Here is a 25,000-nt window from a genome sequence, read left to right as displayed (position 1 = left end):
ATGAGATGTTGGGTTGGTTTACATCGTACTTATCAAATAGAAAACAAAAAGTAGAAATAAATGTACCAAATAGTTATAAAGTTACTTATTCAGAATTTAGAAATATTAAACATGGTGTTCCGCAGGGGTCAATTTTAGGTCCATTGTTGTTTCTAGTTTATATTAATGATTTAGCCTTGACCATAAACAATTCATCCCATGTAATTTTATTTGCAGATGATACAAGTGTAATTATTTCAAGCAAACAATACGATCATTTTATAAACACTTCTAATACAGTGCTGAATCTAATGAATGAATGGTTCCATGCAAATAAACTAGCACTTAATGTTGATAAAACCAGTGCAGTCAAATTTAGTACACACAATAGTGCTCAGGTTTCCTACAGTATTCGATTAAATGGAACTCATCTCAAAGAATCTATAAGCACAAAGTTTCTTGGATTAGAATTGGATAATCACTTGAACTGGAAAACGCATATAGAATGTATTACTCGTAAATTGAGCTCTGCCTGTTATGCATTAAGATCCTTATCTACTATTGGTGATATAAACTTACTTAAAATGTCATACTTTGCATATTTTCACTCTGTAATGAAATATGGATTAATATTCTGGGGTAACTCGTCTGAAGCTAAACACGTTTTTGTTTTACAAAAGAAAGCTATAAGAATAATGGCCGGTGTGCATAAAAGGACCTCATGTAAAAATATTTTCCGAAACTTAGAAATCTTGACTTTACCTTGTGAATACATTCTTTCCCTAATGATGCTGTATATTAAGAACCAAGATAAATTCAGTACTAATCAAGACATTCATCATTTTAATACAAGACATAAATCAGATCTTCATCTACCCTCTGTTAGTCTAAGCTGTTTTAAAAAAGGAGTTCGCTATTCATGTATAACAGTCTTCAATGCACTGCCTAATTATCTTAAAGATTTGAAGAACAACGAGAAAAGGTTCAGAAAAGAATTAACCAAATTTCTACATACTCATACCTTCTACACAATTGATGAATTGTTTATGCTTGTGAATTGAATTATTCTACTTAAATGACATGTACAATTTTATATAGCTCAACTAAAATATGTTTTTATAGTGACTTAATCTGTTTACTATGTATTGTATTTTTTGTTTAGCATAACTGATGAATTGTATGTACTGTAAATTGAATAGTATACTGTATAGGTCTACTGATGAATTGTTTAAGCTTATAAATTGAAATAATCTACTTCATATGAATTGTATAGCTTAACGAAACTACTAATTTGATTGTATATGTTTGTATAGTTTGGCTGATGAATTGTATATGTTCTTAAAATGATTACTAGCCTGTGTAGCTCTACTGATGAATTGTATATGGACCTACTGTAAATTGAATGGTAATATGTATAGCTCAACTGATGAATTGTTTATGATTATAAATTGAATTAATCTACTTGATATTAATTGCACAAATTTGTATAGCTTAATGAAAGTATGCTACTTTGTATTGTATATATTTGTATAGATTTGGCCGATGAATTGTATATGCTTTAAATTGAATAGTAATCTATATAGCTCTACTAAATTGTTTGTGTTTGTAATTTGAAGTAGTTTGCATGATATGTATTATCAATTTCTGTATATCACAACTGGTTGAATTGTTTATGCCTTAAATTTAATTAAATTGTTTTGTATTATAATATAGCTCAACTTATGAATGATCGTTTGCGTTTGTAAATTTAATAATCTGATTGGCTATGTATTGTATACTTTTAGTAGAGCCATCGATGTTGCTCAGTCGACAGACTCGCTGGGCTGCTGATCCGGAGCTGCGTTCGGGCTTGGGTTGGATCCCCCTTTGGACTTTGGTTTCTTCGGAGGTTTTCCCCAGCCGTGGGACTGAAGCCGGATGGTCTATGGCGAGTCCTTGGCATCAACCCCTTTGATTTAATTACCTGGTTGGGTTTTTCCGAGGTTTCCCCCACCGAAAAGGCAAATGCCGGGTAATATTTTGGCGAATCCTCGGACCTCATCTCATCTCACTACATCTCGCAAAAATGTAAAAAAAAATGTAAAAAAATTGTACAAAATTGTAAAAATTGTAGAAAATTACTAAATTGTAAAACTATAAAAATTTGTAAAAATTGTAATTGTAATATTGTAAAATGTTGACATGTTCCACATCTTAAAGCTTCATTGCTCATGTAAGATCTATGGAATAAAATAAATGAATGAATGAATGAATGAAGTGTGTTGGCACTGGTCTGCATAATATGGTAAAAGACTGGAAAACAAAAGGAGTAACTTTGGGAGGGAAATAGCATGGCAGTCTTAAGGAGTCGACAATAAAGGAGGTGACAAATTATTACAGGGCAGCAATTGTCAATAACGTCCCTGATATCTAGAAAATGAAAACAGCTGTATACGCCACACTGTATCATTGCATGAGCACAGATGAAAAACCACAACATCAAAAGTGTCCCAAAGGTAAATTGTCATGGTGCTATTACAATAAATGTATTGCACTAGGTGAAGTTCCAGGAAATCACAGAGACACTATTCTTACTCCACTTAGCACATCTACTGTGTCTAAAATAATACCAGTGTATCAGAGGCTTGCATCAGACATACTATTAGGAAGATGTACTGATGGCATGACTCAAAACGCAAATGAAAGCTTACACAATGTCATTTGGTCCAAGTGTCCCAAAGAAACTTTTGTTTCACAAAAGAAGATACTTTTGAGTCTTGTAGAAGCTGTGTCTCAATTTAACAAGGATGTTTGAAGATTGAACACACAGAGAACTCACCACTTTTTCGCCATCTTCCCAGAAGAAGATCTGCTTATCGAGAGATCAAGAGTAAAGCAAAGTGTACGATGCAGTCTTCATAAGGAAGAATTCAAGAGAAAGGCAACCTTGGAGATGAAATTGCATGAAGAAGAAGCCTTACTGGAGCAGGAAAGAAAAACATATGGTGCATGAGAATTTTAATGGGTATGTGTCTCATAGAAATATTCATTTTACAAAAATCCATTTTCCATAAGTTTGTTTTTTTTTTTTCATTTCAATACCAACTTTTTCATACTAAATATTAACCAAATTAAATTAAATTTTTACAGCAAGTAGTTACGGGATATTTGCACGTGTCTGTGCATCAATATTATAAAATAAGTTGTTTGTTTATTTTTTTATAATTTTTATGCACTAAAAAAATGGCCTTTAAGGGGACCCTGTAAGCAAAAATTCTTGAAATTTTCTTTTTCCCGGTTTTTATACTATAAAATACTACATTCATTTCTGTTTAATTTTATATATATATTTATATTTATATATATATATATATATATATCATGATGCTATAGTCCACACCTGTGGAGTAATGGTCAGCGCGTCTGGCTGCATAACCAGGTGGCCCGGGTTCGAATTCCGGTCGGGGCAAGTTACCTGGTTGAGGTTTTTTCCGGGGTTTTCCCTCAACCCAATACGAGCAAATGCTGGGTAACTTTCGGTGCTGGACCCCAGACTCATTTCACCGGCATTATCACCTTCATATCATTCAGACGCTAAATAACCTAGATGTTGATACAGCGTCGTAAAATAACCCAATAAAATAAAAAAATAAATAAAAAATGATGCTATCTTCTTTCTAACCCTTCCTAAAACAAAAGTGAATAAGGTCCTGGAATTCACAAAAATGGTAATTGTGTTCTTTAAAGCTTGTTTCCAAAATTATATTATATTATTAGCAAATTATTATTATTAATACAATTATATATTAATTGGATATTTATTTCTTTTTGATTTTATTGCTTATACATTTGTATTATTAAAATTTTCACATCAAATTTCAAATTTTATTTTGGACTTAAAATACTAATATAAACAAAATTATGAGCAGGCTTTGTTTAACTTCATCTGACAATGTTTGGTCATTTTTTGGAAGCTCTTCCATTTTCGACCCAAAGAAAAAATTTGTAAGGATTTAGTTTTAGCGTGATTTTAAGTTTAAACTGTTTAATTCGCGTGTCTCATCGTTATCTATAATTGGTTTTGATTATCGACCGAAAGAAAAATTTTTACAGAATTTAGATTTTCCGGGACTTTAAGGCACGAACATGAATAATAATTCCAAATACAAACGGATTGTTGTAATTAAAATAAAATATATTAAATTTGTTTTCTGCACACAAATTTGTCATAAGTTTCATTGTCGCAAGCAGAAAAACTTAAGTTTGTTAGTGTATGACTTCCAATTGGAAAAATATTTCGTTTCTCGACCTAAATACGCGATTTGTATAAACATCAATAAAATTTTAAAATTCCAACCTATTGTGCTAATTCTTTTAGGAAGTGTTTAATATGCGTGTGTACACCATTATGTATCATTAGTTTCGATTTTCGACCCAAAGAAAAATGTTTAAAAATTTAGTTTTTGCTGGATCTTAAGGCATATTTAAAAATACAAATACGATCGAAATTTTCTAATTAAAAAAAAATTAAATTCGTGTGTCTGCAGACATATCTGTTAAGGAACCCAGAGGTTCATTGCCACCCTCACATAGGCATTACCAGTAGTCCCTTCTCACAATTGTAGATCGAACGGTACAAGAAAGTACTTACCAAAGAATTTAAGGATATCTATTTTCTGTATATATTATACAAAAAAATATTGTGAAACCCATAACAATAATCCAATTTCTGCAAAAGTGCTCAGGGACCAACCCAAAAAAGATAAGTGTTCCTTCTGTGAGAAGTACAAACATATCTCTCCAGACGAAAAAACAGATAAAGATTTGGTTAAAATTGCAGAACATGAGACTAAAAGAATGCCACTCTTTCAGCGTTCAGAGAAGATCAGTTGCTAAGAAAAGCCAACACAGAATTCATGGTCTGTACCAGTTTAGATATTCAAAAAGTGCTCAACAAACCTCATGGAGAAAGTAAGCTTCTATACTATTCTAGGAAGTACAGTGTTTACAATTTGACAATGTACGACAGTGGTACTCAGAATGGTTACAGTTATGTTTGGGGAGAGGTTAATGGATAAAGAGGTGAGAATGAAATTTGTTTGGTTATGTATTTGTATTTAAGAGAAGATGACGAATGGCAAATCAAACATCTACACCTTATGCCGTCACTACTAGATGGCACTTTTCATGTTGTTCTGTATGCTTTCCTGCTAGATCGCGGTTTTCATATTGCTTTGTAAGCATACCCGCCAGGTGGCATATTTGTTATTCCTGTACTCGGTCTGAGATTAACTATCTCAAGTTCATGTTTGAGACAAGTGATCTGATTCACTAGTTTAAAATGTAACGTATTTTTCTTGCTCTGGGTGGGGAGCTTGGTGTACGAGAGAGATTCGACGAGAGGACTTGGATTCGGAGAGTGGCGCTCGACCAGTGAACTTGGAGTCTGCAGGTGGCTACGCATGGGAATGAACCGATGTGTCTGCTCAGACCGGAGCCTTCACATGTATTGGTTGATATGAAGTCTTCAGGCCGCTGAGTACATGAGTGGAGCTGCATCCATTATAAGGAGTCTTCAGATGGCTACGTACGGGAACGGGCATGTGGGTCTGTTGGTTACGTAGTATGGGATATGCTACTTTGGTGTTTGCTGCATTCTGCGAGTGGTTTATGGAGCATCGGGGTATGCTGGACTGCAGTTTGATGACACAGTATTGGAGCACGCTAGTTGCGTGTCTGTGGCATGGTTTATTTATGAAACGTCTATTACGTCGGAATAAGTGGACTTCAGGACGTTGTACACATCGGATTCATGGCCGCCAAGTTGGAATTGCTACTCAGTGTTGTGTGGTACGTTCTAGGTGCTATGATAGTGCTCATGACAATGAGGTACGTACTCGGTTTCATTTCCTGGTTGAAAGTACTATTACTCTGGCTAATGTGGAAAGAGATGCGTGCCCGAGTGATAAGCATGGATTTAAAGGTGGACAAGTTGGGTTTTGATGGTGGAGTTATGGAGAAGAAGGATGTATTTCTTTCTCAATTGTTTAGTGCTTGTCAGATATTTGTTAAGACTCATTAGCCACCTCATTCATTTTAGTTTAGGAATATATATCATTGTATAAACATTTTAGATTTAGTTTTTCACTTAGTATAATAAATTTTCATTTGATGGTTAAGAATTAATTATTTATTATTTCGCTCTTATGTAACAGTGAGACAACTTGGACATGCTTCGTATAGAAGCACGATCCAAAGATTTGGGATTGGGACCTCAGCAAATTAGTGTTGATATTAACCATTAGAGAGAGAAGAGGCCCAATATGCTACAGTTAGAGTTGGTTTTAATTTAACTGAGAGAGAAATTATATTATTTATATATTATTATTTCCCCACACGCTACAGTGGTAGCAGACCTACCACACGCTACAACTTTTATTATGATTCATGCTATGGCCAAAACGAAAATCAACCACTGCTAACAACATTACAAACATTTCTCAAAGAATCTAAGGATTCCTTCAACTGGAAAGAATTCAACGGTACCACAACAATGGTGACTACAAATGAAACTAAAGTAACGATGAAAAATATATGCAGGGTTTCATTTCGAAAAGATTTGCCTCAAGTGCTGATCAAAACTTCATTACAAGAGAGTGTTGAAGTAACAGAGGTAAAGATGGAACACAAAGTATGAAGAGGACAACCTCTATTGCCGGTACTAAAGTCGCTGTATACGAAAAAAAACTGCCTATTTCAACAGCAAAATACCGAGATCTAAAGAAACTGTGCACAACTCAAGTGATTCCTAACCGTTATCATGATGAATGTATCAAATTGCCAACAATGCTGAATGTTCTACATGAACTGCCAGTCACTGATGAAGAAGATTACCTGGAGTAATTCAAACAATTAAGCAATGTTCTTTACTACAAATGACTCACATTTTTGTTATTATCATTATCAAAGTAATATTAAAGAATAAAATTTATTTGCACTTACTTCTGAGAAACAAAATTTTATTTTTAAAAATATACCATAACCAGACTCATAATTTAAAGATTTCTGAGAAGTTACCCTACTAATTTAATTTTGTTAAGAAAATTTACAATTAAAAAACTGTGGAACATTAGGCAAAATATTTTGGTTCTTCGGACCATTTAATTCTTTATTCAATATTTTTCTTTGTAATTGTTCTTTTTTATTTCCTGTTCCAATTGCTATTCAAAGTAATAAAAAGTAAATGACAGAATAAGTGTTGTACATTCTTTCTTCATTGCCAGAAGGACTATCATCAAAGATGAGTAGGTACTGGAAAAAGGACAAACGTTCAAATCAAATATGGCGACATTCTACCAGAAGGGCAAATGTCTCAGTTTTTACATTAACTTGGCAGTTAAAAATAAACTCTCTTATCTGTTTTGAAACCATTACAACACCTTGAAATACGGAGTTGTACCAGCATTTTAAGACAGTTATTAAATAAATTATTAAAGTGGTAATTTTTTTAAATGTTTTTTCTCTCTCCTATAAAATCAACTAATTGTTATATTGGCCCTTATGCCTATAATGGGACGATATTTTCCATTTGGGGCACTAATTTCTCCCAAATGATGAAGATTTCAGTGTTACTGGAAGCAGAAGCAAAAGATTACAGGTGAAGTATAGGAAGACTTGAACAAAGGTGGCATAGAGGCCCGTTCTGTTCTATCGCCATTCAATCTAGTTAAGATCGTACAGATGGACTTTTATAACATTGTGGAAGTTTGACTAAATCACCTTATTTTCTGAAAATCCCTAAACCAAGCCTAAGGTTGAAAAACTTAAGAATGTTCAAAATATCAGAAGAAGAACCCAAATTAGTGTATGATATCGTCACCTGAATGCAAGAACTAGGTAACTCGAAATTTGCGTTTTTTGAGTTATTTCTGTCATAGCATAGCAAAAATCGTATAGAATGTAATGTCAGAACTAGGTAACTGATTAAACGATAACAGTGCATCTATTTTCCAATGTAAAAAATGGGTACAAGAAAACGAGACATATTCCTTAGTGCAGTAAGTAGGTAACTTGAGATAGCGTCTTCTTACAAAATGTGTTCCTACGTACTTCAGTGTTAGAAGTAGATAACTAAAATTGTTCACTTTTAACACATCAAAATAGTGGCTGTGTGATCAACTAGGCAGTGACTATTATTAGACGTTCATGCCTTTTCTTGTGTATATGTTGCCCTCTTTGAGTTAATTCAGAACATAATAACTAGAGGAAAGACGCTAGTGCAATTGTCACTTGCAATGATATCAGAGACAGGAGGTAAGTTAATTTTGTTATTTTTTACCTTGTTTTGTATAAAGATATAGCCATTTCACTGTTTTAGCTTGAGATTACTTAGGTTATATTGTTAATTTCTAGAATGTTCCTCGCTTATTGGCAGCAAAAGTAGTCATTTAGTGAAAATGAGAGGTATTATAGTCTAATAATTTATGCAGTCTGTAATGAATATCAAGTAGAAAAAATGCATTATGAAACTATTATGTGTTGATACTACCTTCCTATAGATATTCATCTACGTGCTCTTTACATTTCAATTGTATTCCATGAGATATGTATTTGGGCTACAAACCTTTAGTATCTGGCTATCTTTTAACTATAGAACATACTTTAGTAAGAACATAATTATTTCCTTTTAGATCCCACTGGTAATAAAGTTGCGCGAGGCCAGCATAAAATTGAAGAGACAACTGAAGGTGTCAGTGTTGAGCTACTATATCCCAATTCCAGATGGATCAGAGTTTATTCCAGATACAAGTAGTTCATCTGATTCCGAGGTACCATCAACTAGTGTTAATGACAAGTTGTCTGGAATGGAGGAGAACCCACAATTAACTGAAAAGCCTCGAAAAAGACAAAGGCAGCCTGACAAATGGCCGAGAAATATGAACAAACAAAGGAGACTTGAAGGAAAAGAATATGTATCAACAACAGGCATAACAGTACCGGCGGCTGAGATGAAGGGACCTTGCAAGGACACCTGTCGGGTAAAATGTTTCATGATTCCTTAACACCATAGAATAAGTATTTTTAAAGCTTATTATGCTTTGGCTGACTACTCCCGCCAGCAAGATTTTATACATGGAAATACAGAGAAACAGATCAAGAAGACGACGACAACAACACAAGAAGAGTCCAGGAGAATGTATTCAGCTGAGTACTTCCTGCCCATCGATGGCGCAAGAAAAAAGGTGTGTAAGCCTATGTTCCTAAACACTTTAGGAATTAAAAAGGGTGTTGTAGACATTGCTATGAAAAAGAGGACCAAAGAAAATGTTGCTGTCTGTGATGGAAGGGGATAGGAAAAGAGCTTGACCTTAGATTCTGCACTAATTGAGGGCATTAAAGCGCACATTATGAACTTTCCATGCGTGCATACCATCTCATTACTGCAGAGCTGATACTGCAAGGAAATACCTGGACCCCTCCTTGGTGACCATGTACAGGATGTACAGTCAATGGTGTGTGGAAAATGATTATCCAAAGGCAAAATCATCTGCCTAATGAAAGATTTTTAACAACAATTTCAATCTGGGATTTCATAGACCAAAAAAAGACCAGTGTTGTCTGTGCACGGCCTTTGTCAACACTGCCAATCCTAGTGAAGAGATGAAGAAGGAGTATGAAACACACCTGCAAAGTAAAGAAGAGGCCTGGGAGGCAAAACGAATCGACAAAGAGATTGCAGGGGCAAGTGATAACATTCTCACTTGCAATTTTGATTTGCAACAAATTTTACTTTGTCCTAGCGATCCAACTAATAATGCACTGTTCTACAAACGCAGACTAGCCAGCTGCAATTTCACTGTATACAATGTTGCAACAAAGCAGGGGGACTGTTTCAGCTGGCATGAAGGCCAAGGAGGAAGAGGCAATAGCAAAATTGCAAGCTTTCTTTTTAAATACTTTGTCTCTTCCAAACAACATCAAGGAAGTGAGATGTTTTAGCGACCGCTGTGGTGGTCAGAACCTAAATAAGTATGTTGTCGCGATGTGCATGCATGCAGTTCAAATTCTCGAAAACCTGAATGTCATTGATGTTAAGTTCTTGACACCCGGCCATAGCAAAATGGAGTGTGATTCTATGCACTCTGCTATTGGCACTGAGTTCAAGCGCGTCGGTAAAGCATTATGGTCAGGTGACTGGAAGTCAATTGCATGAGGAGCACGGAAGAAAGGTGACAAACCCTACAATGTACATGACATGCAGACCGAAGATATAATAGATTGGAAGACTTTCACTAAAAGAAATCTCACCATGCGAAACATGGACACAAACTAAAAACAAGTGCTTTTTCAGAAACTTTGTTGGTTTCGATTCAAGAAGGAGAATCCTTACCAGTATGAATGTAAGGAGTCATTCAGGGTAGAATATTTTAGGTTAGTGGACTGTAGGAAAGCAGCCTTGTGCAGACTTTCAACGAATGTCCTGCTACCGTGCTACCCCAAAGGCCATTCCATTACAGACTCAAAATACAAAGATTTAATGTCCTTGTTCTCCATGAAACCACCAGCCGTGAGCCAAGACTACTTCTACTTCTACACGAACCTACCTCATGGAAGACAGGTAGAGGAAGAAGAAGAAGAGAAGGAAGATGAAAATTAGATCGGTGTTCCAGATTTCCTATTTTCTTGTTCCTACTGCATGTTAATTTGAACAAGAAAGAAGATTAATATCAGTGTTCTATTTTTATGTTTTTTTTTTTTTTTTTTAACTTTCCGTTTATTTTTGCCAGTGGAGAAAGAATAAAATTAGTACCAATGTTCTTGTTTAGTTAGTAAATTAATGTTAATTTTGTTTTCTATACAATTCCAATAAAATATTTTGCAGATGCACATTGTTGTTTGTTAATTTAGCTAAGTACTTACTTAGGTGAGTGAAAAATTGCATTGATAATTATGGCAGGAACAAAGATAGTTCTATAATGCTTCAAGTAAATATTTTCTTCTTTTTCTCTATTAGTGCCACTATTGCAGTGTAAGGGGATTGTTTCGGATCATCTCTTATATTTGTTACTTTTCAAGTAAACGTACAACACTCAAATTAATCGAAATGTGCATTTCTTTCTTCATTTCTACAGTGTTTATCACGGAGGAATTAATAGTTACCCATTATAAAAATAACTGTCAAATGGAATAAATAATTAATGCAAAAAGTAGGTATCTCGTTTTATTTAGTAATAAATATTATAATAATGATGACAAAAACATAGAATGTTGTTAAATGAATTCTCAATACAAGGTAAAGGTAAAAGGTAAAGGTATCCCCGTAACATGCCATGAAGGCACTTGGGGGGCATGGAGGTAGAGCCCCATGCTTTCCATGACCTCGGCACTAGAATGAGGTGGTGTGGTCGGCACCACGCTCTGACCGCCTTTTACCCCCGGGAAAGACCCGGTACTCTCAATACAAGGATTGATCATAAATAAAGACCTAAGTGAAATATTGAATCAATATATTCAAAATTTGTTAGATAAAAAAAACTTGCAAAAAGGAAGGTAAAACTGTTTTCGGCAATATTTCAAAATAGGAAAAATTGAGTTACCTAGTTCTTGCATTTAGGTGACGATATGTTTGTTGTGGTCCTTGAATGAAGGTAAACATAAGATACAAGACCCCATTACCAAGAGCACTGACTTTACAAAGCTGCACTTCTTCTAAATTCAAAGAAGTTAAAGAATATCCAGAAACTTTCACAGCACCTCAGAAACCCTGAAAATAAAATATTCTATGATGATACAGGTCACACAAGCGGTGATGTAAGCAATGGAGCAGAGGACCTATAAACATATTAGCCTATCCAAGAATTAATCTTGTATTTTTCATTAAAGTAAATATTTTGAAATACACTAGTTAAATATAAATAATAGGTACACATGATGTTTATTACTTGACTTTTACTTGTTCCCCTTTGTCTTTTTAATGAATTCCTTAGACCAAGAATGCATTTTTTTAAGGAAAAAATCGTCATAATCCATGCCAAGACTTTCTGGTTGGTTTTTAATGTCTCGGCCACTCTCTGTCTGGTCCATTTAAATGCCGCTCGTCCATGTAAATTCTAGTACTATTTTATGGTGCTTGATTTTCTTTTGTAACTTTCATGAAAGTGAAGAAACTATATGGTTCAGATGATATATATAAGTTTCACTCATTCATCTCGCTGAATATTAACTGCCTAAAATATTTTGTTACCGACTGTATGGGCTTGCCTTTATGGCTTGTTATGAAACTGAAGCCCGGTGCTTGCTCGCATTGGGCATAGGATAAACTGAAGGCCCATCACTGCAATATGAAATTAGAGTTGTCGAGAGTCTACTAGGTCGAGATATGTGACATGCAAAAACCGAACTTCTTAATCTTTGGTTTACATTTCGCTGTCTTTATGAGCTAACACTTCCTTTTGAGCTGTCAGTGGCCAGGTTCGAAGATCTACATTTAACACTGTAATAGTAAGATAACTAGACTTCGAATTTTAGGTAAAAACGTATTTTAATCCTTAAAAGATACATTCATAAAAACTTGCAAGTACACGTTTCATATGAAACTATGCCTAAAATTGATATTTTAATAGCACCTAAAAATGCCTATTTTGACGATAAAGCCTATTTTGACCTATTAAGTATGTTTTATCTCTAATAGGTCAAAACATTCATTCTTATTTCAAAAATTTATATTTTAAATTCCAAAATGTATTTTTCAGTGTGCATTAATTATGTCACAGAGCATATAAGGTTACAATACCAAAATGTAAATAAATTGATTTCTACTGTAAAAAAAGTTTTTGTCAAGGCACCAACAAGAGTTCAGATTTTTCTTGAGAAATTTCTCAATGTCTCTCTGCCACCAGAACCTGTAATAACCTGCTGGGGAACATGGTTGAAAGCTGCAGAATACTACAATGATCACATTACCGAAGTGAAAGATGTTGTTTCAAGTCTAGAAGACGAGTCTACAAGCATTGATTCTGCAAAGGAAGTGATGGAAGATTCTGGTATTCAGAGAGACCTAGCATTTTTAAAGTCACACTTCACTTCCTTGTGCATGTTACTGCATCACTGGAAACAGCAGGAAAACCACTGTATGAATAAATGGATGTATTTCATGATATGCAAGAAAGAATCAAAAGTGTTCCTGGGTTCTGTTGGAAATAAAGTACGGGATAAACTGGAGCAAGTTCTGCAGAGAAATGTAGGACTGAAGGACCTGCGTACTGCTTCAGACATCCTAGCAGGGAAGAACAACACGGATTTACAATGTAACATTCCTGTCCATCTAGTGTTAAAATTGAAATACGCTCCTGTTACTTAAATGGATATGGATTATACAAATTTGTGTTGAGCGAAAGACGGCATTGTTTTTTAATTGATAATTTAGAAAAAGTATTCGTAATTTATTGTGAAACTAATTATGGACATTAATGGACAATGCTTGGTAAAAATTGATTTTATTTGACTTGTTTGCATACTGAATTTATGTCTAAAACATATTTTTCACATTTTCACTGCTGCTGCAGTGAATTTCTGATGATTTGAAACATGTTTTTAAAGAGACTATTTCCTACACTTTTAAGCCTATTTTAGGCACCTAAAATTACATTTTAACGACCTAAAAATTCGTACTCTAAAGATAACTGTGAGGTTTGTGGCCACAGAGAACAAATGGTAAAAGAATGAATCTATACAGATGTCAGTGACGGATTGTTATAAATGGAAAAACGTAGTTCAGAAAATATAATACTGTAACTTTCATGCTAAAATATTGGCGTCATTTTTCCACCTATCCAATACGCATATTTAAAATAAATATAAGAGCTAATATATACTGTACCTATCGATATTTCTTCTCTGCATGGTAAATGGCGAAACACTTGTTGGGGTGAAGTCCTGGCTTCCTCTCACATGTATTACAATAAAACGACGTTTCTTTCCTGCCACCTTTTACTTTCCTGTTCGAATAAACTTCACAGTCCTTAGTAACTTTCCTTTCGTGTGCCCGGATCAGGTGTAATGTGCCATTCAGATGATCTTCTGTGTCATTGGTACTTGGTCTCCCCCGTTTTCGAGATATTTTGTTTCTCACATTCCCCACTAATCCTACAATGATCTTCTTACGAAACTCCAGATGAGAAACAGTAGGGAGATTTTTTGACTGTTGGTTCAAGTTGTACAGGTGGAAACTATTCACAAGGGAAATCTCCAGAATCCAGAAATATAATTTTCGCCACCATTTCAAACTTTTTTTCAGGAAACCGTAACTCAAACAGTAGTGATCTGCTCTGTCAACTCCTCCCATTTTTGAAGTATAGTCTAAAACAGCAACTGGTTTTTGAAAAACCTTCACTTTCTTCGCAGTTTTTCTGGAGACTTCACTTGTGACTGGATTATGCCATATATTTAGAACAGTAACAACTCTCTTATCTTTCCACGATGTCAGATATTTATCTTCTTTCCTATAGGCTACTACTTCATGTTTCTTTATTTTCAGTGCTTTCCTCTTCATTTGTTTCGGCAAGCCTTTCCTAGTCTGAATTATTGTACCAGTCAAATGAATGTTCGCTTGTAACAGTTCTCGTGCAAGATCCAAGTTTGTGTAAAATCTGTCTGTGTACAGATGGTATCCTTTCTCATTTGTTACACTCTGAACTTTGTTTATAAGTTGAAGAACTATTCTGCTGGTGAATGTCAGTTCTGGATGAATCAAACTTTTTGTAGTTACTGATCCATAATAAGGAATCAAACCACGAACATAACCATTTGTCGAATCAGCAATTACATAAATTCGAAGACCCCATTTTGTTGGTTTCTGTGGGTTGTGCATTTTGAATACCACACGTCCCTTGAAATTTACAGTAGACTCATCCACACAAACGTATTCTAATGGGCTATAAAATTCCAAAAATTTTGATTCAATGTAATCTATAACGTGTTTTACTTTACTTGCTTGGGACTGCATTTGTCTGTTTGAAGTTCCATCTCTAGGAGGGGGAGAGACATGAAGACTCCAATATATTTGCAAAAATCGCTCTCTTGAAAATATGTCTTTATAGAACCGCGAACTGTCTAGCCACTGTTCCAAGAAAAAGTCTTTGATGGTACTCTTCATACGTCTTCCCATATTCAGTATTACTCCATGAAAGGCCATTAGCTCTTCAGTGGTATCATCTTCCCACCAGTTCCAAATTGAATGTTTTTGCAAAAGTGTAACTTTTCGTATTTTTTGTCTAATGTACCTGTTGGTTTTGGTAGCTATTTCTAAAAACAGTGAATCAGGCTTTTGTCCAGTGTGAGGAGCTGCTGTTCCACGAAATGGTACATGATGAAAGTCGTGGTCATTAGCACCCCAAAGATCCCAACCATCATTGTCAACATTGTCCATTTCATCATCACCATCATCTTCAACATCACTTGAACTAGACTGATTGTCATCAGAATCGTCACTCAAAATGGCTTCACTTACTTGAGTCACGATCATTGTCTTCAATTAGTTCAATGTCTGAATCATTGCTGAAAGATTCCCAATCCCCATGCAAGTCTTCATGTATCTCTTCGTCATCCAAACCTTTCCGTTTTTTTTCACTATATGTTTAGTTCGCTTCACAATATTTCCATTTGTAGAGGGCATTGTGATAACAAGAACGAGGAAACTTTCACAACCACTTTTAAAATGTATTTTAGAGCACAGGAGACTGATGCAATCTGGATGCCTTGCCCTGAGTTCTGAGTGTATATACACATTACCACAGAAACCGTGGATGTGGTGGACTCAATCCAACAAAAGACCACACCTGATACATTCCAGTGGTGGACTGAGTCCGACATAGACCTATAAGGGTGTTAAGTTTGGCAATTTAGTTTTAGATAATGAAGTCCTCCAATGATGCTATAAAAGTTTGTGACGTTGGCTTCAAATACTGGGTCGGAGGCATTGTCAATGCTAGAGTGATTTTAGCAATAAGGAAGGTAATTCTGTTGCACCTGGTTTTCAAAGTGAACATGAAACTGAATTGGAACAGGAGCTGTCATCTGGTGATGAGGAAGTTGTCAGGGCTCAGTCTGAACCCAGAGATGAATCATCCGATGCTAGTGACGGGTCACCTGCGCAGAAGAGAGGAAAGCAGATCGTGAAAAACTATTTAGGAAAAAACAAGTTGAAGTGATCAGCTGAATAACGTAATCCAAACATCCGCAAAAGGAAGTATAATATGAGGATCATCATTGCAAACCATATTATGTCCAAAAAATTAAATTTCATAATAGACGAAAAACAAAATACTCATTGTAAACCATATTATGTCCAAAAAAAATTAAATTTTATAGGAGAGAGTGAAAAACAAAATACTCCTAAAGTATGACAGCTATTTATGAAAGGGGAGTTCTGAATCTCATTTCTATACATGCTAAATTGTATAATACGTAAAATGAAATATTTTGAAATTTCAGTCCCTAGAAATTAGGGACTTTTTTTTTTGGACTTAATACAGTTTGATCTGTTCATCATTAAGTTAATAGAATTAAAGATAAACTATAATAATTAATATATAAATAGATACACAAATGAAATATAAAATTTATACCATCTTAAAATCAATACAAGAACACAAATTAGTAAGAAAAAATAATAAAATGTGCTAATATCAATTTTAATGTAAAAATAATTGCCTCATGGATATATACAACTCAATAGACATTTACAACTAAATTCATTACTTTTTGCAGACTATTAGGTCTGGTGGCATTCTCAGAAGATGAATTACAACGTTCAATTTTTAATTTTAACAAAATTGGAATTAAATATGATATGAAAATCAATAAAGAAAAAACTAAAATTATGGCCTTCTGCGGAAAATACCCTGTGCCTAGCAAAATATGTTTAGATTCAAAACTATTAGAAAGGATAAATTATTTTACATATCTCGGATACACATTATCTCGTTTCGATGAAGTAGACATTTCACAGAAAATTTCTAAATACACCAAAACAGTGGGAATAATTAACAACATTATCAAACCTTCCCTACTACAAAGGCATACTAGAATTCGCCTATACAAGACCTTGGCGAGACCTGTACTTTGTTACAGCAGTGAGGCATGGACATTGAGGAAGAAAGACGAAAGCAGAATAACGGCTAATGAAATGAAATTTATGAGATATACCGTGGGATATACGAAATGGGATCACAAATGCAATGAAGATGTAATGGAAGAATTACAACTAGAACCTGTAATTAATCACGTAAAACATTATCGGAACAACTGGATAAATCATCTGCATCGCATGCATAGAGATAGAATCCCAGAAGTCATGCTCCACTATCGTCCAAATGGGAAGAGATCTCTCGGTCGTCCAAAGAAGCACTGGATTGAAAATTCAACTGTGAGATCGTAACAGGCCATTTGGCCTAATACTTGAAAGGAGGAAGAAGAAGAAGAAGAAGAAGATGTGCAAATAATTATAATTCCTTGGTTTACAACAGTCATTACAATCTGCTCATACCACATACCATATTACCCCATCCCTGGAAACAATAGGTTGGCTTAAAGCAGATAAGAAAAGAAATTTACATTCACTTCTCCTTCTCTTCGAAATCTTGAACTCTTCTATTCCTTCGTACCTGTCGTCTCGCTTCACTTATCTTTCTTCCCACCACAATCTGAACACACGCTCTCGCCATGAAACAATACTGACAATACCATCCCATCGCACCTCCTCACACTCATCCTCTTTCACAATAGCCCTGCCAAGACTCTGGAATTCGTTACCTGCTAGCATCAGGGACTGTCGAAATAAAATTGAATTCAAACGCAAACTTACTAGGCACTTGGTCAGTAATTGAGACTCGTTCAGACATGTTTTCTTGTAAATAGTTATCTTAATCTATCACAAAATATTTCAATATCCGGTAATTTCATTACTATAGATTTTTGTTATTGTAGGTTTAATTTGTAATTCAGTAAATACAAAAATATTCTTTGTTCTTAACTTCTATGACAAAATGTCTAACTTTCATTAATCAGGTAATCTTGTCGTACTTTAATTTTTATTGTAATTGTAATTGTAAATTTAATGTTAATTGTAATTTTATTGTTCATATTATAGTTGTAATCCCCTGGTAGAGGAGCAGAGAAGGCCTGACGGCCTTATCTCTACCAGGTTAAATAAATAAATAAATACTAATACCACACGCTTCCTCCAAATAATCACACGAACCCACATTACCATCATCATGCTCACTGAGAACTGCTGATGTATTTAGAGCGTTGGTAAAATAATTTAATCCTTCTTCATTTCTCTAATCATTGCCAAACCTCTTTCTTAATAAATTTAAAACGTCGTTCCGTGTTGCCTCGGAATCAGACATTTCGATTTTCCTTTTTTCAGCATGGTGGTGAATATTTTCGAAGGTCATCAGCACAGTAAGTGGGATCCATTTTGAATGACACAATGCATTTTTCATCTTTTGATGACCTTCTTATCATCACTTACTTCATTTTACAAATTCCATCGCAATTTTTTAAGAATTTACTTAGTGACTTGAAGTTCCATATTTTCCAATCAATGCCATGAACATGGAGGGAGCGTGTGGAGTTATATATTTTGTTGTATTCATTCAGTGTTAATATCTCAGAGTGTTTTCGAAGTTGTTTTTCAACAACCCCGAAAACCCTATCTGCCAGAAGAAAAGAATGGCCTCACGGGGAAGAAAAGTGTTATTTCTTTCAGGCTGAAAGAAGCTTTTTTGAGGAGATAAGATGCCAAGGCATGCACAACATGCATGTTTCTATTCTGCCCTCCACAGCCATCTGCGAAAAGCCTTAAGTCCTCCACTTCAGGGAATTCACTTTTTTCGAGGAAGTTATCTCAATGGAACCCCTCCCAGCTTCACATTCAGACCAGACATAGAAATGGGAGAATTTTTTATCAGTAATATCTGTACTGCAGAGGGCATAGTATCCGATCTGCCTGGAATAAGACCTCATTTTTGTTTATAGTGAGCTCTGAGAATAGGTACAGAGGTTGCGTCTTCTTCCTACTGTAGTGACTTTCCCTGGCCTTTAAATTTGATATAAAACATAACTTTTTTCCTTTTGGCTGTAAATTTATCTTTGTTGCGATTACCTCCTCTTTTCTCTCTACATCCTTCTCCTGATTGAATTGACCTGGCGATAGTGTTCAATCTAATCTGTCTGCACTCAAAAGCTTCCTGAAGAATTTGGAACAAATTGGCCATAAATTGCCATATACATTAATCAGTCATTCATGCAATCCTCTCTATAGATTAAAAACTAAAAAAAGTTTCATATCCATGGTTCAAGAATTAAAACAGAAAATCAACATCCTGAATTTAAAAGAAAACTTACAAATTAAACCAAACCCTTTAACTCTATTAAATATAGAGTATAATCTAAATTTAACACAAGAAATACTGAAATCAGAAGTAAACACTGAAATAATGAAACAATTGTCTTTAGAGACAATTAATATTAGGTACCCTCCACAAAACTGGCTTCATTTATACACCGACGGATCCTTGATCTCCAGGGAACAGGGTACTGGTGCAGGTGTTACGTGCTGTCTCTTCTCACTTTATAGATCTCTTGGATATGGAACAACAAGTTTTGATGGAGAAATCGTTGCAATAAGTGAAAGTCTCAGGAATCTTCTATGCCACATCAATAAATTTAAGAATGCAGTTATATTGTCAGACTCCAAATCAGTTATTCTATCAATAGTCTCTAGACACACACCTTCATCTCAAACAGCAGAAATAACTAAAATGCTCTCTCAATTAATATCACTCAATAAAAGAATTGTATTCCAATGGATACCATCCCATTGTGGAATCCTGGAAACAAGAATGCGGATGCTTTAGCAAAGAAGGGCAGCACTGCTACTTACAGACCTGTTACTAAATTTACGTATTACTCTGTGAAAAGATTTATTAAATCTACATACTTAGACTTCAACAAACAAAATTTGATAACACAATCTTAAGGGAAAAAACGGAACTCTCTGCATCATAATCCACAGTTAATTCCCGACTTACCACGAAAATCGTCTGTAGCTACATTTAGATTGGCCAAACACCTGCATAGAATTGGAATATATCAGTCCCCAACTGTCCATTGTGCAACTCAAACCAAGAAATGGATTCGGAACACCTCAAAATCTGTGCTTCAGTGGCTGACCATAATAATATGTTTGAAAAATATTGGAGTGCAAGAGGTCAAATGACTTTATTGTCAAATGCCTGGCATTAGAAAACAACAACATTTTTTTAAAATGGAACAATGCCTATTGACATAAAAAATAAAACTAGATTGAATTAGAATGTCAATGGTTTTTGTTGCAGGATTCTAGCTCAAATAGTTTACAAAAAATTGTATTTTGAATATTGTAAACACAACAGTTGTCTGTCCCATTCAACTGCTTAGTTGCTAAGCTACGATGTTGTTGTTTGTTGACACTGTGTTTTCTGTACAGTGATTGCATTGCGACTTTGTCAGTTACCCTGGGATAGTTAAAAAAAATAGGACATGCGTAGAAGATGGTATTTCCCAACACAGAGAAAGCCGACATCCTCATGGTGTATGGAGAATGTAGGAAGAATGCTGTTCGTGCTTGTACAGTGTACGCAGAAAGATATCCCAATAGCCGTCAACCATCTCGACAATTATTTGTGAATCTCTTCACCCAATTACGTAAAACAGGTAGTGTAACACCGAGAAAACGTAACAGAAGGAAACCAGTGACTGGAGAAGAGGGACAAATTAATGTACTGGCTGTTGTTGCAGTAGATCCGCATACTAGTTCCTGTGCAATCGCACGAGGAAGTGGCATGAGTCAACAAAGTGCAATTCGCATTCTCCATAGGCATAAGTTCCATCCCCTATCACATCTCTCTTCATCAAGTGGTGGTAGCGGTATGTCTAAGAAAAGTAAAATAGATTGTAAAGAGGTTGATATTTCTAAAAGTGAGAAATTACATAGGTAAATGCTCAATACATCACTAACAGTTCATAGCAATGCTATATTGTATATCTGGTCCAGGGAAAATACAATATGACATTGCTATGTAGTGACAGTGATGTGCTGAACATTTAAAGTTAAATTAACTTGATGTAACGGTGCAAGATGTAGTGCATAATGCAGTTGCATCTTTGGATGTTTTAAGCAATATATCGTGTGGGCAGATATTCAAAGTTTGTTGGTGTTGTAACATTCTGTCTACTATTTTTCACGATGTGAGTCAGCATTTGCGAGTTTTTACATTACAAGACACAATTCTGCAATAACATGTTGCATTGCATTTTTCCTTTATTTATAGCCACTTATTACAGTAAAACGTCCTTTATATGTTTCACACATATATTTCTTTTCTAAAGTATCGGCAAAATTCGTATTCATTAATTTATTTCAGTTATACATTCTTTACACTCATATGATTGTATTTTAAATCCTAGATAATTTAACAGGTCATTTGTATGTTCTAAATCAATTTTGCTCGAAATTAGGCTTGCCATGAAAATTTAAGAACATGTTCATTGTTAAGATGAGGCCCATTTTGAAATTCGTGAAAATTCACTTCACTCATGCTTTTCTCTGTCCAACCTGTGTCCTTTAATAATGCTTTAGAAACAGTGAAACATTTTGTAATGTGCCATGACGTAACTGAAAAAATTATGTAACAGTTATTACAACAATTTGAGGATATGGTTTATTTCTTAGCAGCAAACAGTCCAAAATAAGTAGACTTTTTGTAAAATAATAATATGAAGATCACATAGGAAAAACAAGCTAAGTCAATGTCGTAAAATTTTCTGGATTGGAGTTTGAAATATATCAGCCAGCTTCGACTCTAAGCAGCTAAGATTTCTTATAATCTTACATTTTTCAAGAATACTTGTTATAAATTTGAGTATCTATCTCTTACTCTCATTATGATATTTTTTGCTACTTTAAGATTATTTCTAACTGATTGAACACTATGGTATTTGGTATTCCAAATCAGTACTTTGTTATAGTCTTTAGTTACTCTCAGTGTAGTCCCTCCCCGCAGATCCGATCGAGGGACTATTTTATCTCCGGAACATTTTACAATGAGATCAGCCATCACTTTTTTTTTAGTTGATTATTTAACGACACTGTATCAACTACGAGTTATTTAGCGTCGATGAAATTGGTGATAGCGAGATGGTATTTGGCGAGATGAGGCCGAGGATTCGCCATAGATTACCTGGCATTCACCTTACGATTGGGGAAAACCTCGGAAAAAACCCAACCAGGTCATCAGCCCAAGCGGGGATCGAACCCGCGCCTGAGCGCAACTTCAGATCGACAGGCAAGCGCCTTAACCGACTGAGCCACGCCGGTGGCTCAGCCATCATTGTTAGTGAAAAAGAGTGGGGTTGTAGTAGATGTTTTTACAGCTTATGTAGACATCTCTTGATTATTTATTAATTCAATCTAAAGGATTGACGCTACCTCACCATCGCAAGATGAGTACCTATGAGGTTTTGATGAAATGTTCCTATGGCACGCACATATCAATCATATTATTAAACGATGTGTGCCTAGACTTAAAATCTTTTAAAAATTGTTGCAAATAAAAAATGGGAATCTAATATCATAACAATGAGAACGTTTTATATAGCTTATATAAGATCCAAATTATCATATGGGTGTGAAGTTTGGGGTGGTGCATCAAAGACACATGTGAAGAAAATTACTACATTCCAAAACGCTACATTAAAACTGTGTTTGGGAGTGCCTAAAACCACCTCAACATGTGCAATAGAAATTTAATGTAATGTCCAACCTGTTTGGTTATATATACGTGAGAAAATTCTTAAAATTCACCTTAAGTTTCAGTCTTCGTCAAGATGTTGCATGTTTTTTCAAATAACGGATCACAACTTCAGCAAGTTTTATAATATACAATTGGAAGATGTTCCTTTAAATGTAATTTGTTTAACAATGGAACAAAATTTAGTTGTCAATGAAACTCCACCATGGATGTGGAAAAGGCCAAAGTGTTATATTAGTATCCCTGGCGATTATACTAAGAATGATGCACCACATGTTTTAAAATCTATTGCCATGGAACTAATCTGTAACAAATATGAAAATTTTCTTCATATCTATACAGATGGGTCATGGAAGCCTGATGATGGACTTTCAGGCACAGAGTATTATATCCCAAAATATAACAAGAAATATTATATATCATGTTCATCTCCCTCTAGTCTCGAAACAGAACTACTGGCCATAGAGGCAGCTCTTTTACATGTCTCTTCCTTATATGGTATACTTGTATGCATTTAGTGACTCGATGGGAGCTATTCTAAATATCATGAAATATACTCCAACTTCCTCTGCACAAATTACAATTTCTATACAGAAAATATTAAATAAACTAAATCTTCAAAAAGAAATAGTATTCCAATGGATACTTAGGCCGGGTGCACACAGAATGAGACGCAACGCGACGTGGCAAGGTGAGACACGACATTTTGCTTTACAACGCCTCGCGACAGCTTAACACAGTCTGCTCGCGACAACTGATTTGCTGGCTGTGTGGGTTTAGAAAACTGGCCTAGGCTAAAAATGGCGTCAATGAAAGAGGTCTGTCTATATGAGAAATTCCATTGTATTTTTGGTTATTATTTCTTAAGGATGCCTAATACGCCTAAAATCTATAGAATTGAAAGAATTTTAAAATTAAATACTACTAATGTAGTGCACAAACGTAATTTTGTATGTTTATGACTACTTCACGACTCACAATAAAGAAAAATAGTATATTAAATCAATAATGAATGAAAGTATAGAGCGTAGAAGTAGGCCTACTACAAATTATTATTATCAATATTATTATCCACCTGGTGCTTTCATCTCATTTGCAATTTCTCACATATTTTTAGAAGCCACATTATTCTCGTGATATTGTTTCAAAGATTTTACAGAACGTACCGGTACCTTTTCTGTACTAAAACAACTAATTTATCCGCATCGAGCTCCATTATGAATAATGTGCATTACACAACAATATAGTATTTATATAGTAAGGCATGCAATCATAGCCACTACTAACGCATTAACAATACACTGCAGCTATCAGACAGTCTCCTTGCGATGAACTTCCAGCAGTCATTCGATGTTGTCTCTCTGTGTCTCCTTGTGTCTGCTTGCGACCGTCGTGCCGCGTCTGATTCTGTGTCCACCACATAATAAGAAATCAATAGGAGACAAATACCATGAGACAAAATGTCACGTCGGGTCTGATTCTGTGTGCACCCAGCCTAAGTCATTGCAGCATTACTGGAAATGAGATTGTTGATAATATTACCAAACAGGCAACATCTTTGGGGCCCAAACCTATCCAAACAACTTCTTTAATCTGCACATATTCTGCAGTTAATTCTCATTTAACAAATTTATGGGTCGAATTATGGCTTTCTTCTGACAAAGGCAAAGTTCTTCAAAACATACAAAAGAAACCTAATGATTTACAAATGTTCCGCAGCATTCCCAGACACATACAAATTTTCTTAGCAAGAGCCAGGACAGGCCATATTATCACTCAGAAGTATCTTCGCCGCTTTAATCTTGTTGACTAGTAGTTGTTGCTGGTGCAACAATAACAAAGATGATTTGGAACATATCCTCTTAAACTGCCCAGTCACAAGCATCCATAGAACTAATCTAAAATCTGCAATCCCTATAACCTTGGACATTTCTCTCCAATATATACTGAATACACCTCATCTTTGGAATGTGGCTGCTGAAATATACAACCAGCATCGTGCTTTTTACCCATCATTTGTAAGAAGAGGAAATTCATAGTGAAACATAGTGGAACATGTGTTGTCAGCAAATAGCTGGATACACTACGAAGATAGAATAAATTTGAGTACTGTATTGTAGACTCAAAGATGACGTAACTGTGAAGTTCTAAATTTTTCTTGTCAAAATTTTACTAAATTCACTTTA

The 25,000-nt window shown here is 35.0% G+C and overlaps 1 protein-coding gene across 2 annotated transcripts in view; it reads right to left on the bottom strand.

Annotated features, from left to right (window-relative positions):
• Nucleotides 1-12,478: 12,478 nt before the first annotated feature.
• LOC138710373 (zinc finger protein 665-like) overlaps nucleotides 12,479-25,000 on the bottom strand; it is a 42,445-nt gene continuing 29,923 nt past the window's right edge. For both annotated transcript variants that reach the window (XM_069841249.1, XM_069841248.1), the window contains one exon: nucleotides 12,479-16,104. In XM_069841249.1, coding sequence (XP_069697350.1) covers nucleotides 16,101-16,104 — 4 coding nt within the window. In that variant the 3' untranslated portion in view covers nucleotides 12,479-16,100. The remainder of the gene's footprint in view (nucleotides 16,105-25,000) is intronic.

The sequence above is a fragment of the Periplaneta americana genome, chromosome 12 (genome assembly GCF_040183065.1).
Source record: "Periplaneta americana isolate PAMFEO1 chromosome 12, P.americana_PAMFEO1_priV1, whole genome shotgun sequence".
Lineage (NCBI taxonomy): Eukaryota > Metazoa > Arthropoda > Insecta > Blattodea > Blattidae > Periplaneta > Periplaneta americana.
The sequence above is the reverse complement of the archived record's forward strand: the minus strand, read 5'-3'. Positions and strand labels throughout refer to the sequence as shown.